Raw genomic sequence first — 26,968 nt, 5'->3', positions numbered from 1 at the left:
AGCGGAGAGAATTAATAGGAGGAGAAATCTAGGAGGAGAAAAGATAGAGCCAGAAAAGGAAGAAAACATCAGGGGCCAGTCACCCAGCTACATAGCAAGCCAGGGAGTAAGAAATAATGAAAGGTGTACAGAAATAGAGAAAGGTAAAAGTCCCAAGGACAAAGATAGATGGGACAAGTTAAGTAAAGCTGGCTAGCAACAAGCCAACCTAAGGTTGGGCATTCATAATTAAGAATAAGCCTCCATGTGTGTTTTATTTGGGAGCTGGGTGGCAGGGCCTCCCCAAAGGAGTAAAACAACAACAACAGAACTGTAAACATTTCAGAAAAATAAACATATACATCAAAGGCAAGGGAAGGGAAAATCTGGACATTTTCTACTTTTAAAGAACATTTAGATTTAGAGAAAACAAAACAATAATTTTTTCATGGTGGTGTTCAGGATTAATGTTAGAGACTCCAAGCTGGAAGGCCTTGTCCCACCTAACTGTCCATTCTTCAAAATGCACACAGAAATGAACAGCTTCCACCAGCTCAGCACCCAGTTGGAAATGTCCAGACAAGGAGTCCACAGCCCCAGCTCTCAGATATTGATTCTCAGCACTCTCTCTAGCCAAGCTAGAAGCCTAGGGAAATGGGCTATATTGTCACTAAAGGAAAAGCTAACTTGCCTGGTAAAACCGTTCTGTATAAGTTCTCTTTGAAGCTTCTGATCTTGAGCAGCGTATTCAGAAAGTTCAGATTCCACAGCTGGAGGCAGAATGTTTGGAATAAACTTAGAAAACAAAGTTGGAGCCATCTGAACCCATTCTGTGAGGGGAAACATATGATTCGTTAATAATAACAAATGAAAAAGCAAGTTTATTTAAACAACAAGAATATATATTAAACCAAATTTTAAAAAAAACTTAGTCTGGCCCTATTTTGGTGAACACACAAAAATATTTTCTTTCTAAAAAGTATAAAGAAAATGGACATTTTTACATTATTGATTCAAGAAAATTGAATAAAAATCTATAACCTTTGAATAGATCTTCTAAAAAAATTATAGAGATGTGGGAAAACACAAATGAGATTACTAGGCAATTCCACGTGGAAGAGGAAGTGGAGAGAAGCAGCGTAATGGCAATACCAGCTCTAGGAGCCATTAACTCAAACAACACACCAGTCCCAGAACACAGCACTGCAAAGGAAACAATCCAAACATGGGCAGGGAGGCAGAAAACCAGTCAGTGCTTTGGAAATAAAAATCTATTTTGATCCCTGTTAAATTCCAGCTCCGTGTGGGAGGGAAACACAACAGTAAAAGAGAATTACACGGTTATCAAGAGAAAGACCAAAAGAATAATCTATAGAAAATAAAAGGGCAAGGAGAGGTCATAGGAATATATTTCTACCAGACATAACCAACGTTTATCAGAGTATTTGTACCAATCAGGTCCAGAGATGAGTAAAGACAGGAATGGGCTGGGTGGTGGTGCACACCTTTGATCCCAGCACTCAGGAGGCAGAGGCAGGTGGATCTCTGTGAGTTCAAGGCCAGCCTGGTCTACAAAGCGAGTTCCAAGACAGCCAGGATTGTTACACAGAGAAATCATGTCTCAAACAAACAAACACAGGAATGGATTATTTGAAGAAAAGATCTGCAACATTACATAGGCTTGTTAATATTAAATTAATTATTCAAGGTAAAACACACAAGCATACTGGTCCTCCATTCAGAGATGGCATCTGGCCTTCCTGAATAAGACTTCCATAAGCACACTATTCAGCCTTTTCCAAGTGTTTCAGGTTAGAGCTTTCAAAATGTCCCTGTTATAAATATTCTAGCTGTTTATACTAAAAAAAAAAAAAAAAAAAAAACCCACCACGAAAATGCCAATGCTCTGTAAAACCAGTAAGCCCACTTTAGAGAAGAGCTAAATTAGAGGAAACAGGCAAGAGCTGGGAACATGCAGGCCAGCCAAATGCTGTCAGTGGTGTGCCCCTCCAGCATGTAGCTTTAAAAAGAGTCATTAGAGTGTTCTGGAGAATGACTAGCAAATCAATCTGAGGCTCCAGAAGCCAAATCCTTTCATCAGGTGGTATAACTTCAAGTAGTCATTAAAATAAAGATAATGAAACAAAAGTGTATATATTAGACAAAAAGAGGCAGAGTAAGGTTGCTACATCTGCTTCTAAAGTGAGTTTCTAAAAACTCGATGGAAATTTAACATCAATGCCAAGTCCTCCAAATTGGCAGTGGTTAAGGGCATGAATCTAAGGCTGAAAACCTACCAAGATGTGCTGTGGGATGGTCTGTATGTCAAATGCTCTGATTAGTCAATAAATAAAACACTGATTGGCCAGTGGCCAGGCAGAAAGTATAGGCAGGACTAACAGAGAGGAGAAATGAGAGAACAGGAAGGCGGGAGGAGACACTGCCAGCCGCCGCCATGACAAGCAGCATGTGAAGATGCCGGTAAGTCACGAGACACGTGGCAAGGTATAGATTTATGGAAATGGGTTAATCTAAGATGTAAGAACTAGATAGCTAGAAACCTGAGCCATTAGCCAAACAGTTTAAACAATATAAGTCTCTGTGTTTACTTGGTTGGGTCTGAGCATCTGTGGGACTGGCGGGTGATAGAGATTTGTCCTGACTGTGGGCCAGGCAGGAAAACTCTAGCCACAAAGATGATTGAAATGTAGCACACAAAGACTAACATTATTGAGGACACCTGTGGCAGAAGAAGCAGCTTCTATGTTTAAAATTCAGCTTTTGTGATATTCCAACCTTAATCTGTCAGGTGACTAGAATTTTACTAGACTAGGAACATAATGGGCACTGGCAAGACATGGAAATGTCAAAACATGTTTAATAGCGTCTCTGAAAACACCTAGGGCAGCAAAAGGTTAGTCAGAGATAAAATTCACCTTTTGAAAAGGACAATTCTCAAATACAGAATTCTCCTCACAAGGAGTATAAATCCTATTACAAGAGCTCAACCTGCATAAAACAGCATTTAGATAAACAGGCATCTACAATTTTTTTTCTACCCATAGTGATCAGCTTTATTCTATAATTTTGCTGCATGTGTGAAAGGCCATCCATGGCTGATAAACCTGCCTACTTAGGAGGCAGAATTTGTCATACTACACTGGGAAGACTTCCAACATAAAAAAAAAAAACATTCATAATCTAGTGTACAAAAAAAAAATCCATGAGGCATCTCAACACTATAGGGAAATGAAATTCAAATATCAGAAAAACTAGAAAAATAGCTTACTAGAAAATGTAATAAAATATTTTTGTAACTTTATAAAAGTAGTTACTTTATACAAATGATTTCTGTTAAAAATTACAAAGAATAGAACTCAAGGCCAAAGCCAAAGGTAGTTAATAAACATGAACACTCTACAAGTCACTGATCATTTTATAATAGCCTGAGAAAGAATAATTTCTTGCCGGGCAGTGGTGGCTCATGCCTTTAGTCCCAATACTTAGGAGGCAGAGGCAGGCAGATCTCTGTGAGTTCAATGACAGCCAGGCATACAGGGAAACCCTGCCTCAAAATAATAATAATTTCTTGAATCTGCTTCCTTGATACCAGTTTCACTTGGTTCTTAATTTAGCAAGCCAAATTTTGAAGTGTCTTTTAAATTAACTATCTGTTATTAATTTGTTATAATAATCATTAAATTCAAATGATGAGTAACTACAGTTTAAAATGTTTGTTATTGGTATCAGATTAAATTCTTTTTTTTTTAAAGATTTATTTATTTTATGTATATGAGTGCTCTGTTGAGTGGTTGTGAGTCACCATGTGGTTGCTGGGAATTGAACTCAGGACCTCTGGAAGAGCAGCCAGTGCTTTTAACCACTGAGCCATCTCTCTAGCTCCCAGGTTAAATTTTCCATTCACATTTTATTTCTTTAAATCTTCAGGTAACAAAATTTCACAAAACAGTAATTTCTTTCAAAAAAAAAAAAAAAAAAAGCAGCCGGGCGGTGGTGGCGCACGCCTTTAATCCCAGCACTCGGGAGGCAGAGCCAGGCGGATCTCTGTGAGTTCGAGGCCAGCCTGGTCTCCAAAGCGAGCTCCAGGAAAGGCGCAAAGCTACACAGAGAAACCCTGTCTCGAAAAAACCAAAAAAAAAAGAAAAAGCATTTTTTGTGTTTACTGATTGTAGGATAATGTTTTACCCTGAGATTTCTACAAGCTTCTCCTATAGGCATGTTGTAAATGGCTAGATAACTCAGTGGCAAGCTTGAGGCCCTACAAAGGCTCTTTGGATTGCTTTGCATCTAACCATGCTTTTACTATGAAGTAGACACACTACAGTCATTTACAGGCCTTGCTTGTGAATATAGGTATTGTTTATGTGTCTTCCCTCAAATCCTCATGACACAACTTTATCACTGTTCTAGATCCCTTGCCAAGTTATTAATGAACTAGAAGGTGTAATTTGAATGTGTACTCCTACACATCTGACAGGGTGAAATAAAGGAGAACCTCCATAACAACAAAGACAAAACTAACACCAAACACGAGATTCATTTTCTTGCTTTGTTTTGCAACACAGTCTACCTATGCGGCTTTCAGGCTGGCTTTAGACTCACTATCCTCCTGCCTCAGTTCACAGATGATGACACTTTTAAGTGCCAGCACACATAGGAAATGCATCAGCAAATTATTTTCTGGATTTCTCTCTACAAAAACCAAAGCAGCCGCTTTTCACTGGTAGAAAATGAGTTCCAAGTGAGTTCTAAACCAACATTTCACACAGATTTAAGTTCTGGGATTTTTACTACAGTAAACCCAAATGTCATTTGGCCTTACGAAGCATATAAAGAACCACTGTCCTTTTGTATAAGGCTGCAATAAATAAAAACACAGGCCCAATCCCAACAGAAATGACAGGTGTTTACCTGGTCTGAGAGTGTACAGGCCTTTCACAATATTTGCCATAGTTGAAGGTGTGACCTGAAATGGTGTTGACTGGGCTTCTAAAAGTAAAGCTGGAATAAGAAGAAAAAACAGGTAAAAAAAAGAAAAAAAAAAGGAAAAAGAAAATGAAAAAAATAAAAAAATAAAGAAACAAAAAATAAAAATAAAAAAAGAAAGAAAAAAGCATGTAACACTTGCTAACAGCAAAAATGTCTCTCTATTAGTATTTCTAAGTCTGAAAAGGTAAACACCACAAGAAAAGAGCAGCACAAGACAGGTCAAGAGCTTATACACACAAGATTACAAAAGCCTTCAGCACAGCACTCTATAAAGCAGGAATCTGCACTGATCTGCTGCAGTACTAATAAGCAAAGCAGTGCAGAGGAGTCAGAGGAGTAAGGCCTTCCAGAAGCAACAGCACTGGGGCACTCATGGTGTGGGGTGAGGATGACACAGGACCTTCTTTCTTCAAACCACCCTCATCTAAAGTGCTTGGATCAGAAGTTGTCTTGGATTTTATTGGCTGAACATCCCTAATGCAAAAATCTGAAACACTCGAATTTCTGTTATGTTAAAAAAAAAAAAAAAAAAAGCTACAGATTTCAGCTAGGAATGGTGGCACACGCCTTTAACCCTGGCCCTCAGAAGGTAGAGGCAGGCAGATCTCTCTAAGTTAGAGGCCAGCCAGAACAACATAGTGAAACTCCCTCCCCATCAAACACAAAGTAAATTAGAGATTTTAGAGCATTTTGGATTTTCAGATTAGGGATACTCAACCAACAGTAATTTTATTAACTGTATCAAAGCCATAGCTCCATCTTCTTGTAAAAAAATCTTCCTATGCAATGCTAGAGATGATCACAACTCACCTTCTCTACTTCAGCAACTTTGAGAGTAACCTTGACTTCTGACTCTGAACAGAGTCAGCTTTCTTTTATATTATCTACATTTTCTCTATTTTTAAAACAAGTAATTACTTCAATAACACTTCTATTATATCATTAACAGATACTAATCCCATGTTTATGGGCAGAGCAAGTGCTACTACCCTGAAACAGTTCATTTTAAATTTGTCTCTCAAAGATTAAAACAAACGAACAAAAATACCCACTATAGAAATATTTACTATCCAAAACAAAAAAAAAAGGGGGGGGGGGAGAAGAAAGAGAAAACTAAATGGTGGGATTTTATATAAGCCAGGTTTATAGTTAACTATTTTCCTTTATCCATGTCATTTTGAAAATGGAAATACTTCCTTACTTCAAGGATTTGGTAACTTTAGACACAGGATGTGACTTGCTATGGAATTTACTAATAAAGATCATCAGAGGTGCTTTCTTTATTCTTCCTATCTTCTTCTCATCATCCACATGTAGTTTCAATTTTGAATGACAAACGTTAAGGATAACAAATGTGAACTGTCATAAAATCATGGTACTTTAAAATCTAATGTTTAAAAACTGAAATTCTAAATGTTGTGTTCTGAAAGCCTTAGGTACTCAGCATGTACCCCAAATATAAGTGCTCTTTTTACCAATCTATGTTCCTAGTTTTTGACCAATTCCTGAGGCCTTCATACTTAATCACATACTCAATATGTGGCTAAGTAATGACTCTGTCAACAGTCCCTACCATAATTTCTATGCCAACCTGACAGCTATGAAGAAATGGCAAATTTTAAAAAGACATACATAGCACATGAAATGTGTATAAATAATTTGGGGTGAACTAACTATAAATAATTATATTCAAGAATAAATATTACTACAGGCTAGGGATGTAGTTCAGTTTGTTAGTGTTTGCCTACCGTGTACAAAGTTCTGGGTTTGACCCCCAACATAACCTAAACCAGGCATGGAAGGTGAAAGCAGAGGAATCAGAAGTTCAAGGTCATCTTTAAGAGTTTCAAGCCAGCTTGGGCTATAAGAGACTCCATCTCAATAAAGCAAACAAAACAAAACCTCCAAACAATAAAGGGTTATCAAGAGCTGATAAAGTATTTTAATAATTTGCTAACATCCTCTCTTCTCCATCTACACTCTTCAGACAAAGTAAGTTTAAAGGATTTTCCAGATTTTTTTTCTCTAAAGAACTGGGACTTGCTAAGGATGCAAGGGGATGGGGTGTTTACTGCACCCAGCAAGTTCTGGCCTTTGCCATCTTTGTTTGCTTTAACTGGATGAGCATTTCATATGGTTGGGAAACTTCTATTCCCTCTGAACCCTGTAATCGCTCTTCCTTCACCAAACATACTCCACAGACTCACTTGTTTTACATGGACTGGTGCTAGTAAAGTGTTGTTCTTAGTAATTGGTTTCTTCTGAAAGCCATGTATCAAAAAACAGCGTACTTCAACAATCCTTCTACTCACAGAAGTATGTCAATCAAAGGGGGGTTAAGCCTAGGCATAGACATTAAACTCTTAAGTATCTTGCTGGGTCCTGAACTCCTCTGATGTTTCAAATGTTTCTTGGTGCTAAGATCTTACACAGGATTTTCTTTTACATTTTCATTACATTTATTTATAGTGTATAGTGCACATACATGCATGAATGCCACAGTGCATATCTGAAGGTCAGAAGACAACTTGTGAGAACCACTTCTCTTTCCACTCTCCTAATCCACGGACTAAGATGGTCAGGCTTAACAGAAAGCAACCTGACCTATTCAGCCATCTTACTGCCTTCAGAGTCCAGGGGATTCTTTTATTAATTTGTTCTAGAAATGAAAACTAAAACTACATGAATTTAAAAAGTGTCAAACTACAAGGGTCTAAAAGTAAAATATAGATTCCTAAGGAAATTTAAGTACAAATATTTGAAACTATCTGCAAAGTAAACTACCTTTAACTGCAAAAGTCAACACATTATACTTTCTCTGGAAATGTCCAACCTGATTACTACATCTGCATCTGCTCAGTACAGTACCATGCAAATACTTTAATTAATGTAAATCCTCCTAGTTCTACATTCAGTTTAATTCAAAGTGAAAACAAATTTCTGAGAAAAGCAATTTTGTTACCAGTCAAAACCATGTCGCTTTATTTTCTAAGGACACATGTATGCAAAGACCATACACAGTGCTGATGGGAAACTAGCTTCACCTACAATAACAACACTCACTGTTTCTTAGTCACAAATACTAATTCATGAACATGAAGACATCGAGTACCAATTTGTTTTTAGCACACAGGATTTTATTTTCTCTTGCCTTACTAGTTTAAGACATGGAATCTCACACACTCGTTTGAAATACTTCCCACTGAGAGATGGGGGTCCATGATCATCCCCCTCACCCCAGAAGTTTAGGCTCTGTGATTGCTCACCCAGCAGAATGCAGAAAATTTATTCTGAGACCAGGACTTTAGACATAGTTTCCAAGTTTCTATTTTCTGAATCTTGGAACATTCACTGTTGGAGAAAAACCTAAGACATTAAAAACCACACTAACTTAGCAGTCATGTTAGTCAACAACAGAAAGCCCTAGTTGGGCCACATCAGCCAGTGTGGAGCAAGGCAGATAAAATGCCTTACCAAGTCCTTTCCAGATTACACAGAAAATTAAAAGATACTGCTGGTTGAAGCCACTATGTTTCCAAACAACAGTGAATGGAATAGTAGCACATCCAAGTGTGTTAAAGGCCAAAGGAAGGAAACTAACATTCACATTTTTAGAAAATTAGACACTAAGTATACTTGTATTATAGCCACTAGAGTCAACATACCAACTCTGAATCACTGTTGTTTTGACTTCATTTTTATCTCTCTGCCTCAATTTCTATGGTAATAACCACCTACCTATTGTGTCAAGATATTCAAATAATACTTGTAAAATATCTAGAACAGGTCCTACTACATGTAAACTGTGTGTGTTCCTGTTCAAAAATCCTTTAAATAATCATCTTTACAACTGTTAAAACATTTATAGAGCTCCCTTGTCCTGGGACCCAAACCAATGTGTCCATCAGCCACTTTGTGTCTTCTATCATATGTACAATACCTACTAACTGCTCAATAAATATCTAATGTGTTTAGTTTTATCCAACTTACAAAATTTAAGGGCTTTTTCTATTTTCTGGAAAAAGGATGTATCCTTTAAGTGTCAATTTCATGAAAACCCCAGACTAGAAAGCACTCACATCCAATCTAAGTGCAATATTCTCTTCAATATTCTTTCCATATGGCCAATAAAGTTAACTTCCAAATTATTAGCAAGTATAAAGACGAATTTAGAAAGAAAATACATATTTCTCTCAGACATAGCATTTCTTTATAAAATTTTAACAAAGAAGAAAATGTGCTTTAAAAAGTTAAAAAGAATGTCAGTATCCAAGGCTAAAACCAATGGCCAGAAGCTGGTGCAGCAATACACCTCTGTAATCCCACAAGTTGGAAGGCTCAGGCAAGAGGATTGCTTAAAGTTCTAAGCCAATATGGGCTAAGCAAGACCCTCTCTCAAAACCAAAACAAGTGGAATACCTCAGGGTTAACGTACAAAAATTCTTATAAGTTATCTGTCCAGTCTTAAAAACAATGCATGTTTATAAGTCCAAGTTTCTGGATCTTCTGGGAGCAAAATGATGTCAACCAAATCTATACTAACTGTGTGAAAACTGTGACTTGCAAAAGTAAACTGGTCCAGTATATAAATCTCTTCTCTTATTTTAAAATCAAAAGTGACAAAAAGAGTTTGTGGTCAAGCTTAAAACAATTACTTTGTAAATTTCAGTAAAACTTTTGTATGGCAGCAACTAATTACAACTAAAAGACTGGGGGGAAAAACTACAATCTACATTAGTACCAATTACTAAATACTGATCAAAACAGCTTTTTTGAAGGTGCTGAGTAACAAGTGATGGTATACCTGGAATGCACTCCTTTAGATGAAGAGGAAACAATGCCACCTATTGTGAGCCGGGGATGGGGAAAAACCTGACTGAGCTTGGCACTTGTATTATAATTAGCTATCTGTACAGCCATGGTAATATTTTACAAATGCTAATCCACAGGAGGCTAGCTGCTTGCTAACATGGGGAACAACAGCCATACTAGACTAATAGTAGAAACCAGATAGAATCTGTGCTGGCCTTCAGACACCCAGTGCTCCTTTGAGAGTAAATGATACTGCAGTTACATGTGACCCTGCTAATCATATTTCTGCTCAGTGAAGAAATGGCAACACAACCAGGCACAAGACACAGTCCAATACATGACCCGCCTAAGTATCTAACAACAGTGGATGATCCATAAACCACAGTTTCAATCCCCAGGTATCTCTCTCCAGACTGAGGTAGGCTTTACAACTTCCTGCTCTCTGGTCCTACAGATGTCAATATTGGAGTTTAGTAGACAATGTTCTCAGATGAAAGGAAAGAGTAACACTGAGATGGAGAAGGGAGGGAGGAAGGAAAAAGGAGACCATGGCTAGTGCTGTCTCACCCCATAAGAAGTAAAAATACTTACGCATTAGGCTGTAAATGTGCTTTTCTGCAACGTGTTCCGTAAACAGCTTTATAAGATCATCTTTTAAGTCTCTGTTAAGCTTAGTTTCTATGTAAAACTTATTCTGAAAAAAAAAAAAATAAGTTTTTATATATCAACAATGGAAAGTAATCATTTCCATGAGTGGGAGAACTAAGTGTTGTTTTAGGAAATAATGTATAAATGTATGGATTTAAAAAAACAATAAAATAAAAATACCCAGCAAACAGCAAAACCCAGCCATTCCTAGTCACAGGTCTTTTTGGCATGAGGTTAAAAGGCTGGAAGATCCAAACAATCACAGCAATATGGAGCCACACTGTGTGCCATGTCCTTTAAGCATTCATTAGAAGCATCAAAAGGCAATGCTGAAATTCGGGAAGGCACTCCTCAACATCCAGGCTGAAGGCAAGCAGTGGAAGCTACCAGGAAGAGTCCCTGTAAACATGCCCTTCAGCAATGGTCAGTGCACCAAATTCCAGATACTATCTCTGTTTAGAGGCAGATACCCTAATCAGGCTAAGAGCAAGCAGTCCTTGAAGGGAAAGTTGTTTCATTTATATCCAAAATAAGATGAGTTGTATGGTGTACAGCAAGAGACAAAACAGAAACCTTGATTAGAACACCCTGGGAACTGCCTACTCTCAAGGACTCAAGGTCTGCTTCCTTATTTACCTGAGTCACTTTGAATCAAGTTCTCTCTTTCTTGAAACCAAAATCAGCCTAACTAGGAAAAAAACAAACACAAATCTAAAAACATTACATTTGTTCATGTTTAAATGCTAGCTCAATGCCAAAGAATAGAAAACAAACCACTCACTCACTCTCTTGGTTCTGAACAGTGTTTTCCCTTCTGTAAAAAAAGGCTATATAAGTCAGGCAGTGGTGGTGCAGGCCTTTAATCCCAGGCAGACGGAGGTGGATCTCCATGAGCTGGAGGCCAGCCTGGTCTACAAAGCAAGTTCCAGGGATAGCCAGAGTGGTTACACAGAGAAACCTTGCCTCAAAAAAAAAAAAACAAAAAAAAAACAATCAAACATAAACCATAAAAACAAGATGTACATGGTTAGTTAAAAACTACAACCATGCCAATAGGTGTGCAATCAAAGCTGATCCTGTATTCTAGCTCTACATGAGTTTGAGAAATTCTAGAAATAACATTTTGAGTCTTCCAAGGCAATTTTACCAATTCACTCTAATTTTACCAATTTATATCTAAATTATAGACCAGTTTTCTCTACAGCTTCATCAGAAATGAGTACTTCCAAGAACTTTTTAAAAAGTAATTTTAACTTGTATTTAACAATGATATTGGATATAATTTTCCTTTTTTATGCTATGTATTTTCTGTGAACTATCCAATTCAATACCTTTTTGTCAAAAAACAGTATTGCTGACCCTTTCCTACGTAATCTATGAAAACTAGTTAGCGAAGACAAACCTGTGTCTTGTGTTTTGTAAATTTCCTACAAACTTCTCCACCTATTTTTGGTTTTGGTATTTTGCTGAACAAAGGTTTTTCATTCTAACATCAACTAATATTCTCCTTCCTGAAAGGATTTAAAGGTCTTCTTTCAGCAAGAATGTGAAAATGGGACCTGTGGGAATATGGGGATGAGGGTGCAGCACCCCCCTTATCTGGAGATAAGAAAGGGTTGGAGGAGAAAGTAAACTATATATACTATATATAGTATGAAATGTGAAAGAACAAATTTAATAAAGAAAACTATGAGGAAGGGAAGAAATGCCTTTCTTCATTCTCAAAATTGGGCATGATTTCGTCTCTCTCGCCTTCACTTTTAGGCTTATTCCATTTAGATGTGCTGTAAAGAATAAGGTAGTGATTAGACACACCCATCTTTAATCTGACTCAGGAATGAAATGGAAATTTAAAAATATAGTAAAAGAAAACCAGAACACAATTAAGCCCACATGGTTTGGGAAAGGTAAACAGAGCTCTAACTTACCATATATATGAAAAGAGGCACGATGCTCTGCAATGCTCCCATATACTGTCCCAGAGCTATATTAAATCTTTCAATATAGAGGTCTGGAGGGCTGGCCTTTAAGAAAGAATATCAACATAAACACTCTGAGAAACCAGGTGAAAGTCCTTCTTCAACCTCCTGCGATACAAACCAACTTAGAAAGAATCCAAATTCCCAGTAAGAGGGTGGGGTGGTGTGTGTGTGTGTGTGTGTGTCTTTAAAATACTTTAAAGTCAGTTAAGGTTTCTTTGTTCCAAATCAGTTTAGTCACCTTTAAAAACTGTATAACTTTAACATATTAAGATTTTAATAGAGATGGGCCCAGCGGCGGCAGCCGACAGGGACATTCAGGCCCGGCGGCAGCCGGCAGAGACATTCAGGCCCAGCAGCAGCCCACAGAGGTAGACAGGCCCGGCGGCAGAGACAAGCAGACGCAGGTAGGCCTGCGGCGGCGGCCCGCGGAGGTCAACAGGCCCAGCAGCAGCCCGCTGAGGTAGATGTGCCCAGCGGCAGCAGCCGACAGGGATATTCAGGCCCAGTGGCAGCCGGAAGAGACATTCAGCCCCAGCAGCGGCCCACAGAGGTAGACAGACCCAGCGGCAGAGACAAGCAGACACAGGTAGGCCTGCGGCAGCGGCCCACGGAGGTAGACGGGCCCAGCGGCGGCAGCCGACAGGGACATTCAGGCCAGGCGGCAGCCGGCAGAGACATTCAGGCCCAGCGGCGGCCCACAGAGGTAGACAGGCCCGGCGGTAAAGACAAGCAGACGCAGGTAGGCCTGTGGCGGCGGCCCGTGGAGGTAGACGGGCCCAGCGGCGGCGGCCGCTGAGGTAAACGGGCCGGGCAGCAGCGGCCGACAGGGACATTCAGTCCTGGCTGCAGCCGGCAGAGACATTCAGGCCCGGTGGCGGCCCCCAGAGGCAGACAGACCCAGCGGCAGCTGACAGGGACATACAGGCCCGGCGGACCGCAGAGGTAGACAGGCCCAGGGACGGAGACAAGCAGACGCAGCTTGGAACAGGGACGCCCCTAACCCCAACATCTGGGGAAGAAGCTATCTCCGTGGGTCAGAACCAGAACGAATCTGAACACTCCGTCTGAGAACAACCCAGGGCCCAGCTGCTGATCCTGTGAAACCCAACAACTTGGAGGTGTTGGTGAGACTACCCTGCTCAGCTGAAACCCATCTGGGAGAGGATTCAGATGCCTACAGTTTAAAGTCTGAAGAAACAAGATCAGCTGAGGAGTTGACAAATGAACAAAACGTGACCTGGGAACACAGAAGAAGGCGCTACCCAGACACCAAACCAGATCACCAGAATCATAAGTATATAATTCACCGATCAAAATCAGCTGCCCCTGAAGAAATAGCCCAATAGCACCAATTTAACCAAGAACCACTACTAAACCAAGACTAAAAATTAGAACAAGAGAGGCACTCTCAGACACAGACACCACCTGCACCTCACAGAGGAAGAGATGAGTAGACGCCAGTGCAAAAATACAGGCAACAACATAAAGACCTACATGGCAACATCAGAACCTAGTGATTCTACACCTGCAAGACCTAAACATACCATGACAGAAGAAACAGAAGAAATCAACCATAAAAATGACATTAAGAAGATGATAGAGGCCCTTAAAGAAGAAATAAAACATTCCCTCAATGAGGAAATAAAAACTTTCCTTAAAGAGGAATTGAAAAACTACCTTAAAGAGGAATAAAAACTTTCCTTAAAGAGGAAATAAAAAACTCCCTTAAAGAGGAAATAAAATCTTCCCTTAAAGAGGAAATGAAAAACTCCATTAAAGAGGAAATAAAAAACTCCCTTAAAGAAATGGAAGAAAAAACGAACAAAAAATGGGAAGAAATCAAATCAAGCCAAGAAAAAGCAATTAAACAGATGAAAGAAACATTCCAAGATCTGAAAAATGAATTTGAGACAATAAAGAAAACACATGCTGAGGGAATACTGGAAATAGAAATCCTGACTAAACGAACAGGAACTACAGAAACAAGCATAACCAACCGATTGCAAGAGATGGAACAGAGAATCTCTGACGCTGAAGACATGATAGAGAAAATAGATTCGTCAGTCAAAGAAAACACTAAAGACAAAAAAGTCCTAACACAAAACGTCCAGGAAATTTGGGACACCATGAAAAGACCAAACCTAAGAATAATAGGGATAGAAGAAGGAGAAGAATACCAACTCAAAGGCACAGAAAATATATTCAACAAAATCATAGAAGAAAACTTTCCTAACCTAAAGAAAGAAATACCTATGAAGATACAAGAAGCTTACAGAACACCGAATAGGCTGGATCCAAAAAAAAAGTCCCCTCGCCACATAATAATCAAAACACTAGACACACAGAATAAAGAAAAAATATTAAGAGCTGCAAAGGAAAAGGACCAAGTAACATATAAAGGCAAACCCATCAGAATAACACCAGACTACTCAATAGAGACTATGAAAGCTAGAAGATCATGGACAAACCTCATGCAGACACTAAGAGACCACGGATGCCAACCCAGACTATTATACCCAGCAAAACTCTCAATCACCATAGGCGGAGTAAACAAAATATTCCAGGATAAAACCAGATTTAATCAATACCTGTCCACAAACCCAGCCCTACAGAAAGCACTAGAAGGGAAAATTCAACCCAAAGAAGCTAAACACATCCATGAAAAATCAAGCAATAGATAATCCTACACCAACATACACCACAGAAGGACAACACAACCAAAAAAATAACAGGAATTAACAATCACTGGTCACTAATATCCATCAATATCAATGGTCTCAGCTCACCTATAAAAAGACACAGGCTAACAGAATGGATAAAAAAACAGGACCCATCCATATGCTGCATACAAGAAACACACCTTAACTCCAAAGAAAGACACTACCTCCGAGTAAAGGGCTGGGAAAAGGTTTTCCAAGCAAATGGACCTAAGAAACAAGCTGGTGTAGCTATCCTAATATCTAATAAAATAGACTTCAAACTAAAATCAATCAAAAGAGACCAGGATGGACATTACATATTCATCACGGGAAAAATCCACCAAGATGAAGTCTCGATTCTAAACATTTATGCTCCAAATACAAAAGCACCCACATTCATAAAAGAAACACTACTAAAGTTTAAAACGCACATCAAACCCCACACATTAGTAGTGGGAGATTTTAACACACCACTCTCACCAAAAGATAGATCTACCAGACTGAAACTTAACAAAGAAATAAAGGACCTAACAGATGTTATGACTCAAATGGACCTAATAGATATCTACAGAATATTCCATCCTAACACAAAAGAATATACCTTCTTCTCAGCACCCCATGGAACCTTCTCAAAAATTGACCACATGCTTGGACACAAAACAAATCTCAACAGATACAAAAAAATTGGAATAACCTCCTGTATCTTATCAGACCACCATGCCTTAAAGTTAGAACTCAATAACAACAAAAATTATAGAAAACCCACAAACTCATGGAAACTGAATAATGCCCACCTGAAACATCAATGGGTCAAGGAAGAAATAAAGACGGAAATTAAAGAGTTCCTAGAATTCAATGAAAATGAAAGTACAACATACCCAAACTTATGGGACACTATGAAAGCAGTGCTAAGAGGAAAATTCATAGCTCTAAATGCACACATAAAGAAGATGGAGCAATCCCATACCAATGAATTAACAGCACAACTGAAAGCTCTAGAACAAAAAGAAACAAACTCACCCAGGAGAAATAGACGCCAGGAAATAATCAAATTGAGGGCTGAAATCAACAAAATAGAAAACAAGAGAACAATACAAAAAATCAATGAAACAAAGAGTTGGTTCTTTGAAAAAATCAACAAGATAGACAAACCACTAGCCAAATTAACCAAAAGGCAAAGAGAGAGCACCCAAATTCACAAAATCAGAAATGAAAAGGGAGACATAACAACAGACAATGAGGAAATCCAGAGAATCATCAGATCATACTTCAAAAACCTGTACTCCACAAAAATGGAAAACCAGGAAGAAATGGACAATTTTCTGGATAAATACCAAATACCAAAATTAAATTAAGACCAGATAAACCATTTAAATAGACCAATAACCCCTAAAGAAATAGAAACAGTCATCAAAAGTCTCCCAACTAAAAAAAGCCCAGGACCAGATGGTTTCAGTGCAGAATTCTACCAGACTTTCAAAGAAGAACTAATACCAATCCTCTTCAAAGTGTTCCACACAATAGAAACAGAAGGAACACTACCAAACTCTTTTTATGAGGCTACAATTACCCTGATACTCAAACCACACAAAGATGCAACAAAGAAAGAGAACTACAGACCAATCTCCCTCATGAACATTGATGCAAAAATACTCAACAAAATATTGGCAAACCAAATCCAAGAATACATCAAAACAATCATCCATCACGACCAAGTAGGATTCATCCCAGGGATGCAAGGATGGTTCAACATACGGAAATCAGTCAATGTAATACACCATATAAACAAACTGAAAGAAAAAAACCACATGATCATCTCCCTAGATGCTGAAAAAGCCTTTGACAAAACCCAACACCCCTTCATGATAAAGGTCTTAGAAAGAATAGGAATACAAGGAACATTTCTAAACATAATAAAAGCAATTTATAGCAAGCCAACAGCAAACATCAAATTAAACGGAGAGAAACTCAAAGCGATACCACTAAATTCAGGAACAAGACAAGGCTGTCCACTCTCCCCATATGTATTCAATATAGTACTAGAAGTTCTAGCTAGAGCAATAAGACAACAAAAGGAGATCAAAGAGATACAAATTGGCAAGGAAGAAGTCAAACTTTCACTATTTGCAGATGATATGATAGTATACATAAGTGACCCCAAAAACTCTACCAGGGAACTTCTACAGCTGATAAACTCCTTCAGTAAAGTGGCAGGATACAAGATCAACTCAAAAAAAATCAGTAGCCCTCCTATACACAAATGATAAAAGGGCTGAGAAAGAAGTCAGAGAAACATCACCCTTTACAATAGCCACAAATAATATAAAATACCTTGGGATAACACTAACTAAACAAGTGAAAGACCTTTTTGATAAGAACTTTAAATCTCTAAAGAAAAGAAATTGAAGAAGATATCAAAAAATGGAAGGATCTCCCATGCTCATGGATAGGTAGGATTAACATAGTAAAAATGGCAATCTTACCAAAAGCAATCTACAGATTCAATGCAATCCCCATCAAAATTCCAACACAATTCTTCACAGACTTGGAAAGAAAAATACTCAACTTTATATGGAAAAACAAAAGACCCAGGATAGCTAAAAGAATCCTATACGATAAAGCAACCCTTGGAGGCATCACCATCCCGGACCTCAAACTCTACTATAGAGCTATAGTAATAAAAACAGCTTGGTACTGGTATAAAAACCGACATACGGACCAATGGAATCGAATTGAAGACCCTGACATTAATCCATGCACATATGAACACCTGGTTTTTGACAAAGGAGCCAAAACTATACAATGGAACAAAGAAAGTATCTTCAACAAATGGTGCTGGCATAACTGGATGTCAATATGTAAAAGATTACAAATAGATCCATATCTGTCACCATGCACAAAACTCAAGTCCAAGTGGATCAAAGACCTAAACATAAATCCAGTTACACTAAACTTAATAGAAAAGAAAATAGGAAGCACTCTTGAACGCATTGGCACCGGAGACCATTTCCTAAATAAAACACCGACAGCACAGACCCTGAGCACAACCATTAATAAATGGGACCTCTCAAAACTGAGAAGCTTTTGCAGGGCAAAAGACACAGTCAGTAAGACAAAAAGAGAGCCAACAGATTGGGAAAAGATCTTCACCAACCCCACATCTGACAGAGGATTGATCTCCACAATATATAAAGAACTCAAGAAACTAGACATCAAAGTACTGAACAGTCCAATTAAAAAATGGGCTAAAGAGCTAAACAGAGAATTCACAAAACAAGAACTACAAATGGCTGAAAGACATTTAAAGAAATGCTCAACATCCTTAATCATCAGAGAAATGCAAATCAAAACGACTCTGAGATACCACCTTACACCTGTTAGAATGGCTACGATCAAAAACACCAATGACAACCAATGTTGGAGAGGATGTGGAGCAAAGGGAACACTCCTCCACTGTTGGTGGGAATGTAAACTTGTACAACCACTGTGGAAATCAGTATGGCGGTTTCTCAGAAAATTAGGAATCGAACTACCTCAAGACCCAGCCATCCCACTCTTGGGCATCTACCCAAAGAATGCTGATTCATACCATAAAGATACATGCTCAGCTATGTTCATAGCAGCACTATTTGTAATAGCCAGAACCTGGAAACAACCTAGATGCCCATCAACGGAAGAATGGATGGAAAAAATGTGGTACATATACACAATGGAGTACTACTCAGCAGAGAAAAACAATGAAAGCATGAAATTTGCAGGCAAATGGATGGAACTAGAAAAAATCATCCTGAGTGAGGTAACCCAAACCCAGAAAGACAGTTATGGTATGTACTCACTCATTGGTGGATTCTAGATATAAAATAAGAACAATCAGACCACAACCCATAGAACCATGGAGGCTATATATATATAGCACGGAGGTCCCTAGGACAACTGTGGCATATAATAAATTTCAGTTTTACTCAATTATTGAAAAAAAATAGCCAAATGAATGGAAACACATGAACTATGAACCAAAGGCTGAGGGGCTCCAGCTGGATCAGGCCCTCTGAATAGGTGAGACAGTTGATTGGCTTGATCAGTTTGGGAGGCATCTAGGCAGTGGGACCAAGTCCTGTGCTCATTCCATGAGTTGGCTGTCTGAAACCTGGAACTTATGCAGGGACACTTGGCTTAGTCTGGGAGGAAGGGACTGGACCTCCCTGGACTGAGTCTACCAAGTTGATCACAGTCCTTGGGGGAGGACTTGTCCTGGAGGAGGTGGGAATGGAGGGTGGGCTGGGGGTAAGGGGAGGATGTGGGAGGGGGGAGAATAGGGGAACCTATGGCTGATATGTAGAACTGAATGATATTGTAAAATAAAAAATATATATCAAAAAAAAAGATTTTAATAAATCACCATTGAATTAGGGAAGACGCTCCCTATAGGAATCAAACTACATTGGGCCCTGAATTGGGGCGGGGGGTAAGGAATTCAAGCATATAGAACAGGCTCAAGATACTACCAGAGGGGCTGAAGAGAAGCCCAGCAGTTAATTATGCTTGCTGCTCTTGCAAAAGGACCCAGGTTCAGTTCCCAGCACCCACATGGCGGCTTACAACCATCTGTACCTCTAGTTCTGGGGAATCCAACATCATCTTCTGGCTTCCACAAGCACTGTACATACAAGATACACAAACATACACTCAAGTAAAACACTTATACACATAAAATAAACCAATCTTTTTTAAAAGACACTATTGGAGCGGCTACTTTTTATAATATTAGCTTGGTTTCTTTAGCTAACAATCTATCAACATGAGAGGTAAGGACTCAAATTACTCACATATACCTGCAGGTCTAGACTGAAGTACAGTATAATGCACACCTAACTTCACCACTGCTACAAAATACTAAGTCACAAAAGTAACTAAGGAAACCTCTAGAAATTTACGGTATGTTGACTGAACATGTCTGATCTCCCAGTGTAGCTGGATCTAAAATAAGGAAACAAGATTCCATGAGGTCATAAGAGCATGGCCCTCATCCTACAAGACTATGTGCCCTTAAAGGGACACCAAAGGGCTTACTCCCAAACCTTAGCTATCAAAATGTGGCACAGAGGAAAGGCTTTGGTGAAAATGCTTCTACCTACAAGTCAGCAAGAGTCCTCAACAGGAACCCCTAACCCAGAACTTGATCTTGAACTTCTCAGCTTCCAAACTACTGTAAGAAATGTTTCCCAGTCTATGGCATCTTGCTGTGGTACTGTAAGTTAAGAGGTTATGTTTTACAAAAAAATATATCCATGTACTATTTTATTTTATTCTTTATGTTAATTTTAATATTAAAAAGCTTAAATGAAAGGGTAATTTAAAAGATTAAAATATTAGCAAATGTTAAGATACACATGTTCAACCAAATATTAATTCCTGGGTCAGGGTGTTGAGGAATGGGAATGTATAAAATACAAAAACAAAACACATCCCACATAAGGCCTGTCCTTTGGAAATTTCACCTGACAACCAGACCTTAAAGACAATATCTTGCTTTCAAGTTCTGCCACACTAAGACTCCTAAGTAACAAGTCCAACAAAAATTAGGGGCTAGAGAAATGGCTCAGTAGTTAAGAGTGCTTGCTGCTCTCCCAAAGGACCTAAGTTTGATTCCCCAAACCCCTATACCAGGCAGCTCACAGCCACTGGTAATTCCAACACCAAGGATCCCAGACCTCTTCTGGTCTCTTCAGGCAGCCACTCACCCATACACACACAGAGATACACATAAAAAAAATTAAGAATATTTTTAAAGTGAAATTACAGAAGTCATGTATTAGCTATTTGAGAAATGTTCAATGTTCTAATACTCTCAAATGTTTTTAATTTTTAAAATTTGTAATTTGTAAAATACCTCATAATGTTTTCACTTCTACCTAGAAGCTCAGAATATATTTGGGGAACTGTCTCTACTTCATCTTTCATTACAGAGTATTTACAGGTTAGTGTTCTCTTTCCATTTCTTTTCCTAGTCCTCCTAACTGCCTGTGGAATAAAGGTTTTCTTCATCATACATAGGAGGTAAACAGCTCAGAAACACTTAACTATTTGACTGTGATCCCAAGCTAAGTTTAATATGCACTAAGACTCAATCAGATCCTGGTGACTCTGAGATATTTTGTACTGAAACTCCCTTCTTAGTACTCTCAAATCCCCACTTTTTATTCTTAATTCTGACTTCTTAATTTAGGGCACATTGTCTACTTTTCTGCTTCTGCATCCTACATCCTCTGTATAAACTAGCCAATACCAAGTAGTATCAGTGTTCTTTTGTCTGCCCAAACATCTCTTTTCCTACCCCTCACCAGACTTGCTTTATTCCTTGAAGATATGTAGCTTTCTCAAAATGTCTGAGTTCCATGGCCCTTCAGCAGGCAACTCACTCACTGCCCCCACTCATCCCTGCCACTAACTGCAGGCCCCTGAGGTAAGACCTGTGCCCCACCTGTTCCTCTCCAATCTGACCAGAATGCCTGGAATACAGGAGACAGAGACATATATTTTTCAAAGACAGAGTCTTTTGAAATCTAAAATTTATGTATGAATCTAACCTAGCACTGTTTGAATCTAAATTTCTATTTCAGTATTAATAAGGCTTTATGATACTGAGTAATTAATTCATCCCTTTGAATTTGTTTCCATACTGAGGAGCAATACCCACCCTACACTATTTCTAAGAATGTGTCAAGAATCAGACAAAACAAACTCACATCTATATGAGTAGGAGTAAACAGCAACCATGTGCCTAACACTTAGAAAAATCCAGTCATATTTTAAAAAGCAATCTTTGTCAACCAGAGAACTTGGGGGAAATGGTTCCGCATTACAGGTGAACCTAACCACTGGAAATGAACAGACTGGCATGCATCATCTTCCTCAAAGCAGCTTCAAAGAACTCAGGAAATGATATTCAGCATTCAAAGAAGTAAATTTTACACATATAGAAGAAAAAAATCTGAAAAGCTGTTATATTAAAATATTTTTCCTTTTCATAAAAGGACACTTCGTCTAAGAGTTAAAAACATGAACACTGATCAAAAGGCACATTTAACAGCAGCGAGAATAAATAAAATTGAGCTCTTTATTTCTTTACAAAGTCCCCAAGCCTCAAAGGTTAGGAGTATTAAAAAGTACTTTTTGTGCTGAATCAAATGTCAGAACACTTAGCTTTTTTACTTCTACATTTCATGCAGCACTCACTCAAAACCTTTGAAATGACAAGACTATAATGTATGACAGTCTGAGAAAACAAACTCCATCTTTTCCAGGAACCTAAAAATGAATGTCATTTTGAAAATACTAATCAAACTGTTCCTCTTTAAAAACCTACATTCTGTATTACTCTGGTCCCCATTGGGGAAAATGCTGCCTAGTTTGAGTTTTACTATTCCAAAATGATAGTATCTGGCTTGGACATTAATTGAAAAAAAAAAAATCCCTCACATCAAACAAGAAAAAGCAAGCTGTGGGAAAAATAATGGCTGTCATAAACTTCTTCCAATATTTAGGGAAAGTGGTGCAAGTGCTTGGGCTGAACCAAGAGCCTCACCCAGTGCCAGACAAAGGTGCTCTACCACAGCCACACCCTCAACCAGTTCAAATGGGTTCAGAGTTTTATTTTTACTTCTTCCTCCATGAAACACCTGCCACTTAATTCTTTTCTATCCTTTCAACATATATTGCTTGTAGAAACAGGAGTCTAATAGCTCTTTACACAAATGTTAAGTTATACTAATACCAACGTGTACTTTTTATAACTATCTTGGGAGTAGGTTTTATTCTATTGAGTCTAAAACATTTTGGTCTCTAGAACCATTTGCACTATTAAAAATAACTGAACATGGAGCTGGAGACATGGTTTGGCAGTTCGGAACACTTACTGCTCTTGCAGGGAACCCAGCTTCAGTTTCCAGTACACACAGGGCATTTTACAATAGACCTGATTCTGTCTTCTTGACCACACAGGTTCCTGCACACATGGTACACATAAACTCATGTGGGTGCATAAGTACACATGAAAATAATCAATGATAAATCTTTAATCCTAAAGGCTCCAAAAAGCCTTTATTTGTGGGTTTCATCAAATATTTTTTTCTATCTGGATTTAAGAAGGTACAGTGAAGAACACCTGTACTCCCAAGGAGGCTGAATCCCTTGAGCCCAGGAGTTTGAGAACAGCCTGGGTAACACAATAAGAATGTATGGTCCAAAAACAAATAAAACTGGACTTTACCAACAGGGTACCCTCAAGGAACACTCCAACTCTTAACCATGAAGAACCCAGACAGCAAGGTGGATTTAGTAAACATGATACTACCATTCACCAAAGCATATATAATTCCTAAAACCAAATTAGACATTGTAAGATGAGTGACTTGGTCAGCAATGGTGTTTAGATAGGCAAACTAGTTCCCAACACTTACTACTCTACTATAACTCTACTGCCAAGCTCAAGGCTGGGACAAATGGACATTTGCCTATAGATGTAACCAACCGTCCCACCAAATAAGAAACACAGAAACAATGCGAAAGAGAAAGCCGAGAGGTCAGAGCTCAGAGCCAAAATCTCACCCTTCCGCCTGCGGTGTCCCAGCCTCCCGAATGAGAGCCCATTGGCTGAATTACTTTGTTAATTGCTCTAAGGTCTGTCACCATTCTCCATTTACCAGATTTCTTTTTAACAACAAAGACAGGAGAATTCCAGGGGCTACTTGATTTTTCAATATGCTGAGCATTTAACTGTTCTTCTACCAGCTCTTCTAAAGCCTGGAGTTTCTCTGTTGTTAAAGGCCATTGGTGGACCCATACAGGCTTGTCTGTTAACCATTTTAAAGGTAGAGCTATTGGTGTCTTTGGAAGATCATCAGTTATTGTGCCCTGTTCTTCTATAATATGGATGGCTGGTGACCACTCATTAGAATAATATCTTCTAATATTTCTCTGTGAGAAAGGCAGAAAAACTCAAGCTACATTTGCCATTTACTGACTGAGAAAGTATGATAAGGCAAAGTCGAGAAATAAAATGTTCTGCGCTTACTAGTACCCTTTGGGTACTGCCAAAGTGGGAAAAGAAAATCACTGAAACGTTGAAACACAGCAGGAAGCATCCATTTTGTGCAAACATGGAGGATGTACAGGAACAGACCACACCATGGCACAATGAGCTTCAGATAATGCAGACTGGGGTGGAGGTGAATGGCTCCACAGATGAGGGTCCAGAGAACAAGCCCCTCAGTTTTCAAGACACATATAAAGCCAAGGGATGTGAATTCTATGGTGTGTCAAGAGGAAGAAGAGATGAAGTAGGATGTTTGTACAGCAAATGAGGGGAAAGGAGCCATTTTGAAGGAAGCTAGGAGTTCACCAAGAATAATGAGACTTAGAGAGTTTTAGGAGAAGAAACTGCTTTCCTAGAAAGCAAGCTACCTTGTAGCTCAGCAATTAGGTGGCAAGTTAAAAAGGACAAGGGCCAAAAGAACTCCAGCTTTGTGTAACACAAAAGTCCAAGAGCATAGGTAGGTCATCACAGGCATCACCATTCAATTCAAAATAAAGGCAGCTATGCTTTATTGTCTCCTCATCACTAAGGTCTTCAAAAGTACACCATCGTACACGTCTTACATATTTGCTGCTATCAAGAATCTACAAGCTGCTACTCTGCCATGAGTCTAGTCTCTTTTGCTGCAGCCAAATCACTGTCACTTCAGTGTGCATCACTGTGAAGTGCAAAGGCTCAGTGTTCCTGAAACCACACAACTGCTTCATATCATAAGCAGCTGATAGCATTTTTACTCCAGGATGGACCTTCTTTGTCATACACCAAACCAAAATATATAAATATATGCTTTGCAATACTTAAAATCAACATAGATGGAGACTTTTAAAAAGACTTATTACGTTTTAGCACAAATCTTAAAAGGTCTTATTAATAAAAACAAACCTGGAGCCAGATATTGGGATGAACGCTGGAAGATCAGAGAAGCAGAACAAGCCACAGCTAACCTCACCTCGCCAACTCCTCAGCTGATCCTGTTTCCTCAAACTGAAAGTCTCTGAGTCCTCATCCAAATGGATCTCAGCTGAACTGCTGCTAAAAGCTAAAAGCTTAACCAACTCTAGTTCCTGGTCCTCACGCCTTATATACCTTTCTGCTTTCTGCCATCACTCCCTGGGATTAAAGGCGTGGATCTCTATGCCTGGCTGTTTCCAGTGTGGCTTTAAACTCACAGAGATCCAGATGGATCTCTGCCTCCAGAATGCTAGGATTAAAGGCGTGTGCTACCACTGCCTAACATCTATGTTTAATATAGTGGCTGTTCTGTTCTCTGACCCCAGATAAGTTTATTGGGGTGCACAATATATCAACCACAATTATGTATACAGTATTCTGCCTGCATGTGTCCTTGCAGGCCAGAAGAGGGCATCAGATCTTATTACAGATGGTTGTGAGCCACCATGTGGTTGCTGGGAATTGAACTCAGGACCTCCAGAAGAGCAGTCAGTGCTTTTAACCACTGAGCCCGACATTTTCATTTTTGATAATTTTTTTTTTTTTTTTTGGTTTTTCGAGACAGGGTTTCTCTGTGTAGCTTTGCGCCTTTCCTGGAACTCACTTGGTAGCCCAGGCTGGCCTCGAACTCACAGAGATCCACCTGGCTCTGCCTCCCGAGTGCTGGGATTAAAGGCGTGCGCCACCACTGCCCGGCTATTTTGACATTTTAACAAGTCTCTTACAACTTAATTCTTGCCATCTGCTTCAATAATCAATTGTTATGTTTTTTGAAGTAAAGAAAGAAAATTTAACCTCAGAAATTTGTAAATGGGGGAGGGAGAAAGATATCTGAATAGCCTTTTTTCTCTCTCCTCTCCCCCCCCTCTCTCTCTGGTTTTTTGTTGTTTAGTTTTTTGAGACAGAGTTTCTGTGCAGCGCTGGCTGTCTTGGAACTTGCTCTGTAGACGAAGCTGGCCTCAAACTCAGAGATCCACCTGCCCCTGCCTCCCAAGTGCTGGAGTTAAATGCGTGTGCTGCTGTCACACCACCTGCCCTCAGTAGCCTCTTCAAGACACAACAAATACTTTCTCAGAAGCTTAACAAATGATTGTTTCTTAAAAATTTGTTGCAGTGTGAATTAAGACTCCTGAAACTACCAATGGGTGCATTAAATATTACATGGAGCTCTGGTTTATCTTCTACTTGGGAGTCTTTAATTTACTTATTTGTTACCACAGCACATTGGCCACTGGAAAACAATCAGTTACATAATCTTCTAACTGCTGACACATTTCAAGTACCTAAATCTGAATGATTAGTCTGTTCTTCATCCCATTCATTCTTCAAGTAAACATGGTGTTCTATAGGAAAGGGTAGTTTTCTCAACACTCAGACCATACTTGGGTGTATAACTAAGCATTCAAATATATGAGACTGTAGGAGCCATTCTTATTTAAACCACCATAGCTACTATAAAAATAAAAACACAAAGGAGATGTGGAAAGCAGCATTCTTTGCAGTCCCTTTCTTGAGGACATAAATGTTGTTCATAAATCTGTCTTCCAATTTTTAGACTATTAGTATGGGGTCTGAATAAGTAGATAGATAATTCTTCAGACTTCTTATAAGAACAGAAGTTCTTAAGGCATGTACCTTTGAATACAGATTTTTTTTAAATTACCTCAAAGTCAAACTTCAATAAAATGAAAAATTCTTACAGTTCTCAGATACTCTTTTTGAAGACTGGATCTTGTTACATAGGCCAGGCTGGCCGTAAACTTGCTGGACTGAGAAACATGCAGTGATCCTCC

At 38.9% G+C, this 26,968-nt stretch overlaps 1 protein-coding gene across 2 annotated transcripts in view; it reads right to left on the bottom strand.

Moving 5' to 3' along the window:
• The window catches only part of Cacul1 (CDK2 associated cullin domain 1), a 72,253-nt gene that overhangs the window by 7,903 nt on the left and 37,382 nt on the right, over nucleotides 1-26,968 (bottom strand). The window contains exons 4-7 of one of the 2 annotated variants that reach the window (XM_028881014.2): nucleotides 12,378-12,473; nucleotides 10,393-10,495; nucleotides 4,912-5,001; nucleotides 671-809 (exon numbers count right to left, since the gene is read on the bottom strand). In XM_028881014.2, the coding sequence (XP_028736847.1) occupies nucleotides 671-809; nucleotides 4,912-5,001; nucleotides 10,393-10,495; nucleotides 12,378-12,473 (428 nt within the window). The remainder of the gene's footprint in view (nucleotides 1-670; nucleotides 810-4,911; nucleotides 5,002-10,392; nucleotides 10,496-12,377; nucleotides 12,474-26,968) is intronic. The other variant, XM_028881015.2, reaches the window with a different exon arrangement.

This window comes from Peromyscus leucopus, chromosome 1 (genome assembly GCF_004664715.2).
Source record: "Peromyscus leucopus breed LL Stock chromosome 1, UCI_PerLeu_2.1, whole genome shotgun sequence".
NCBI classification, from domain to species: Eukaryota; Metazoa; Chordata; class Mammalia; order Rodentia; family Cricetidae; genus Peromyscus; species Peromyscus leucopus.
Note: the sequence above shows the minus strand (reverse complement) of the source record. Positions and strands in the feature narration are given on the sequence as shown.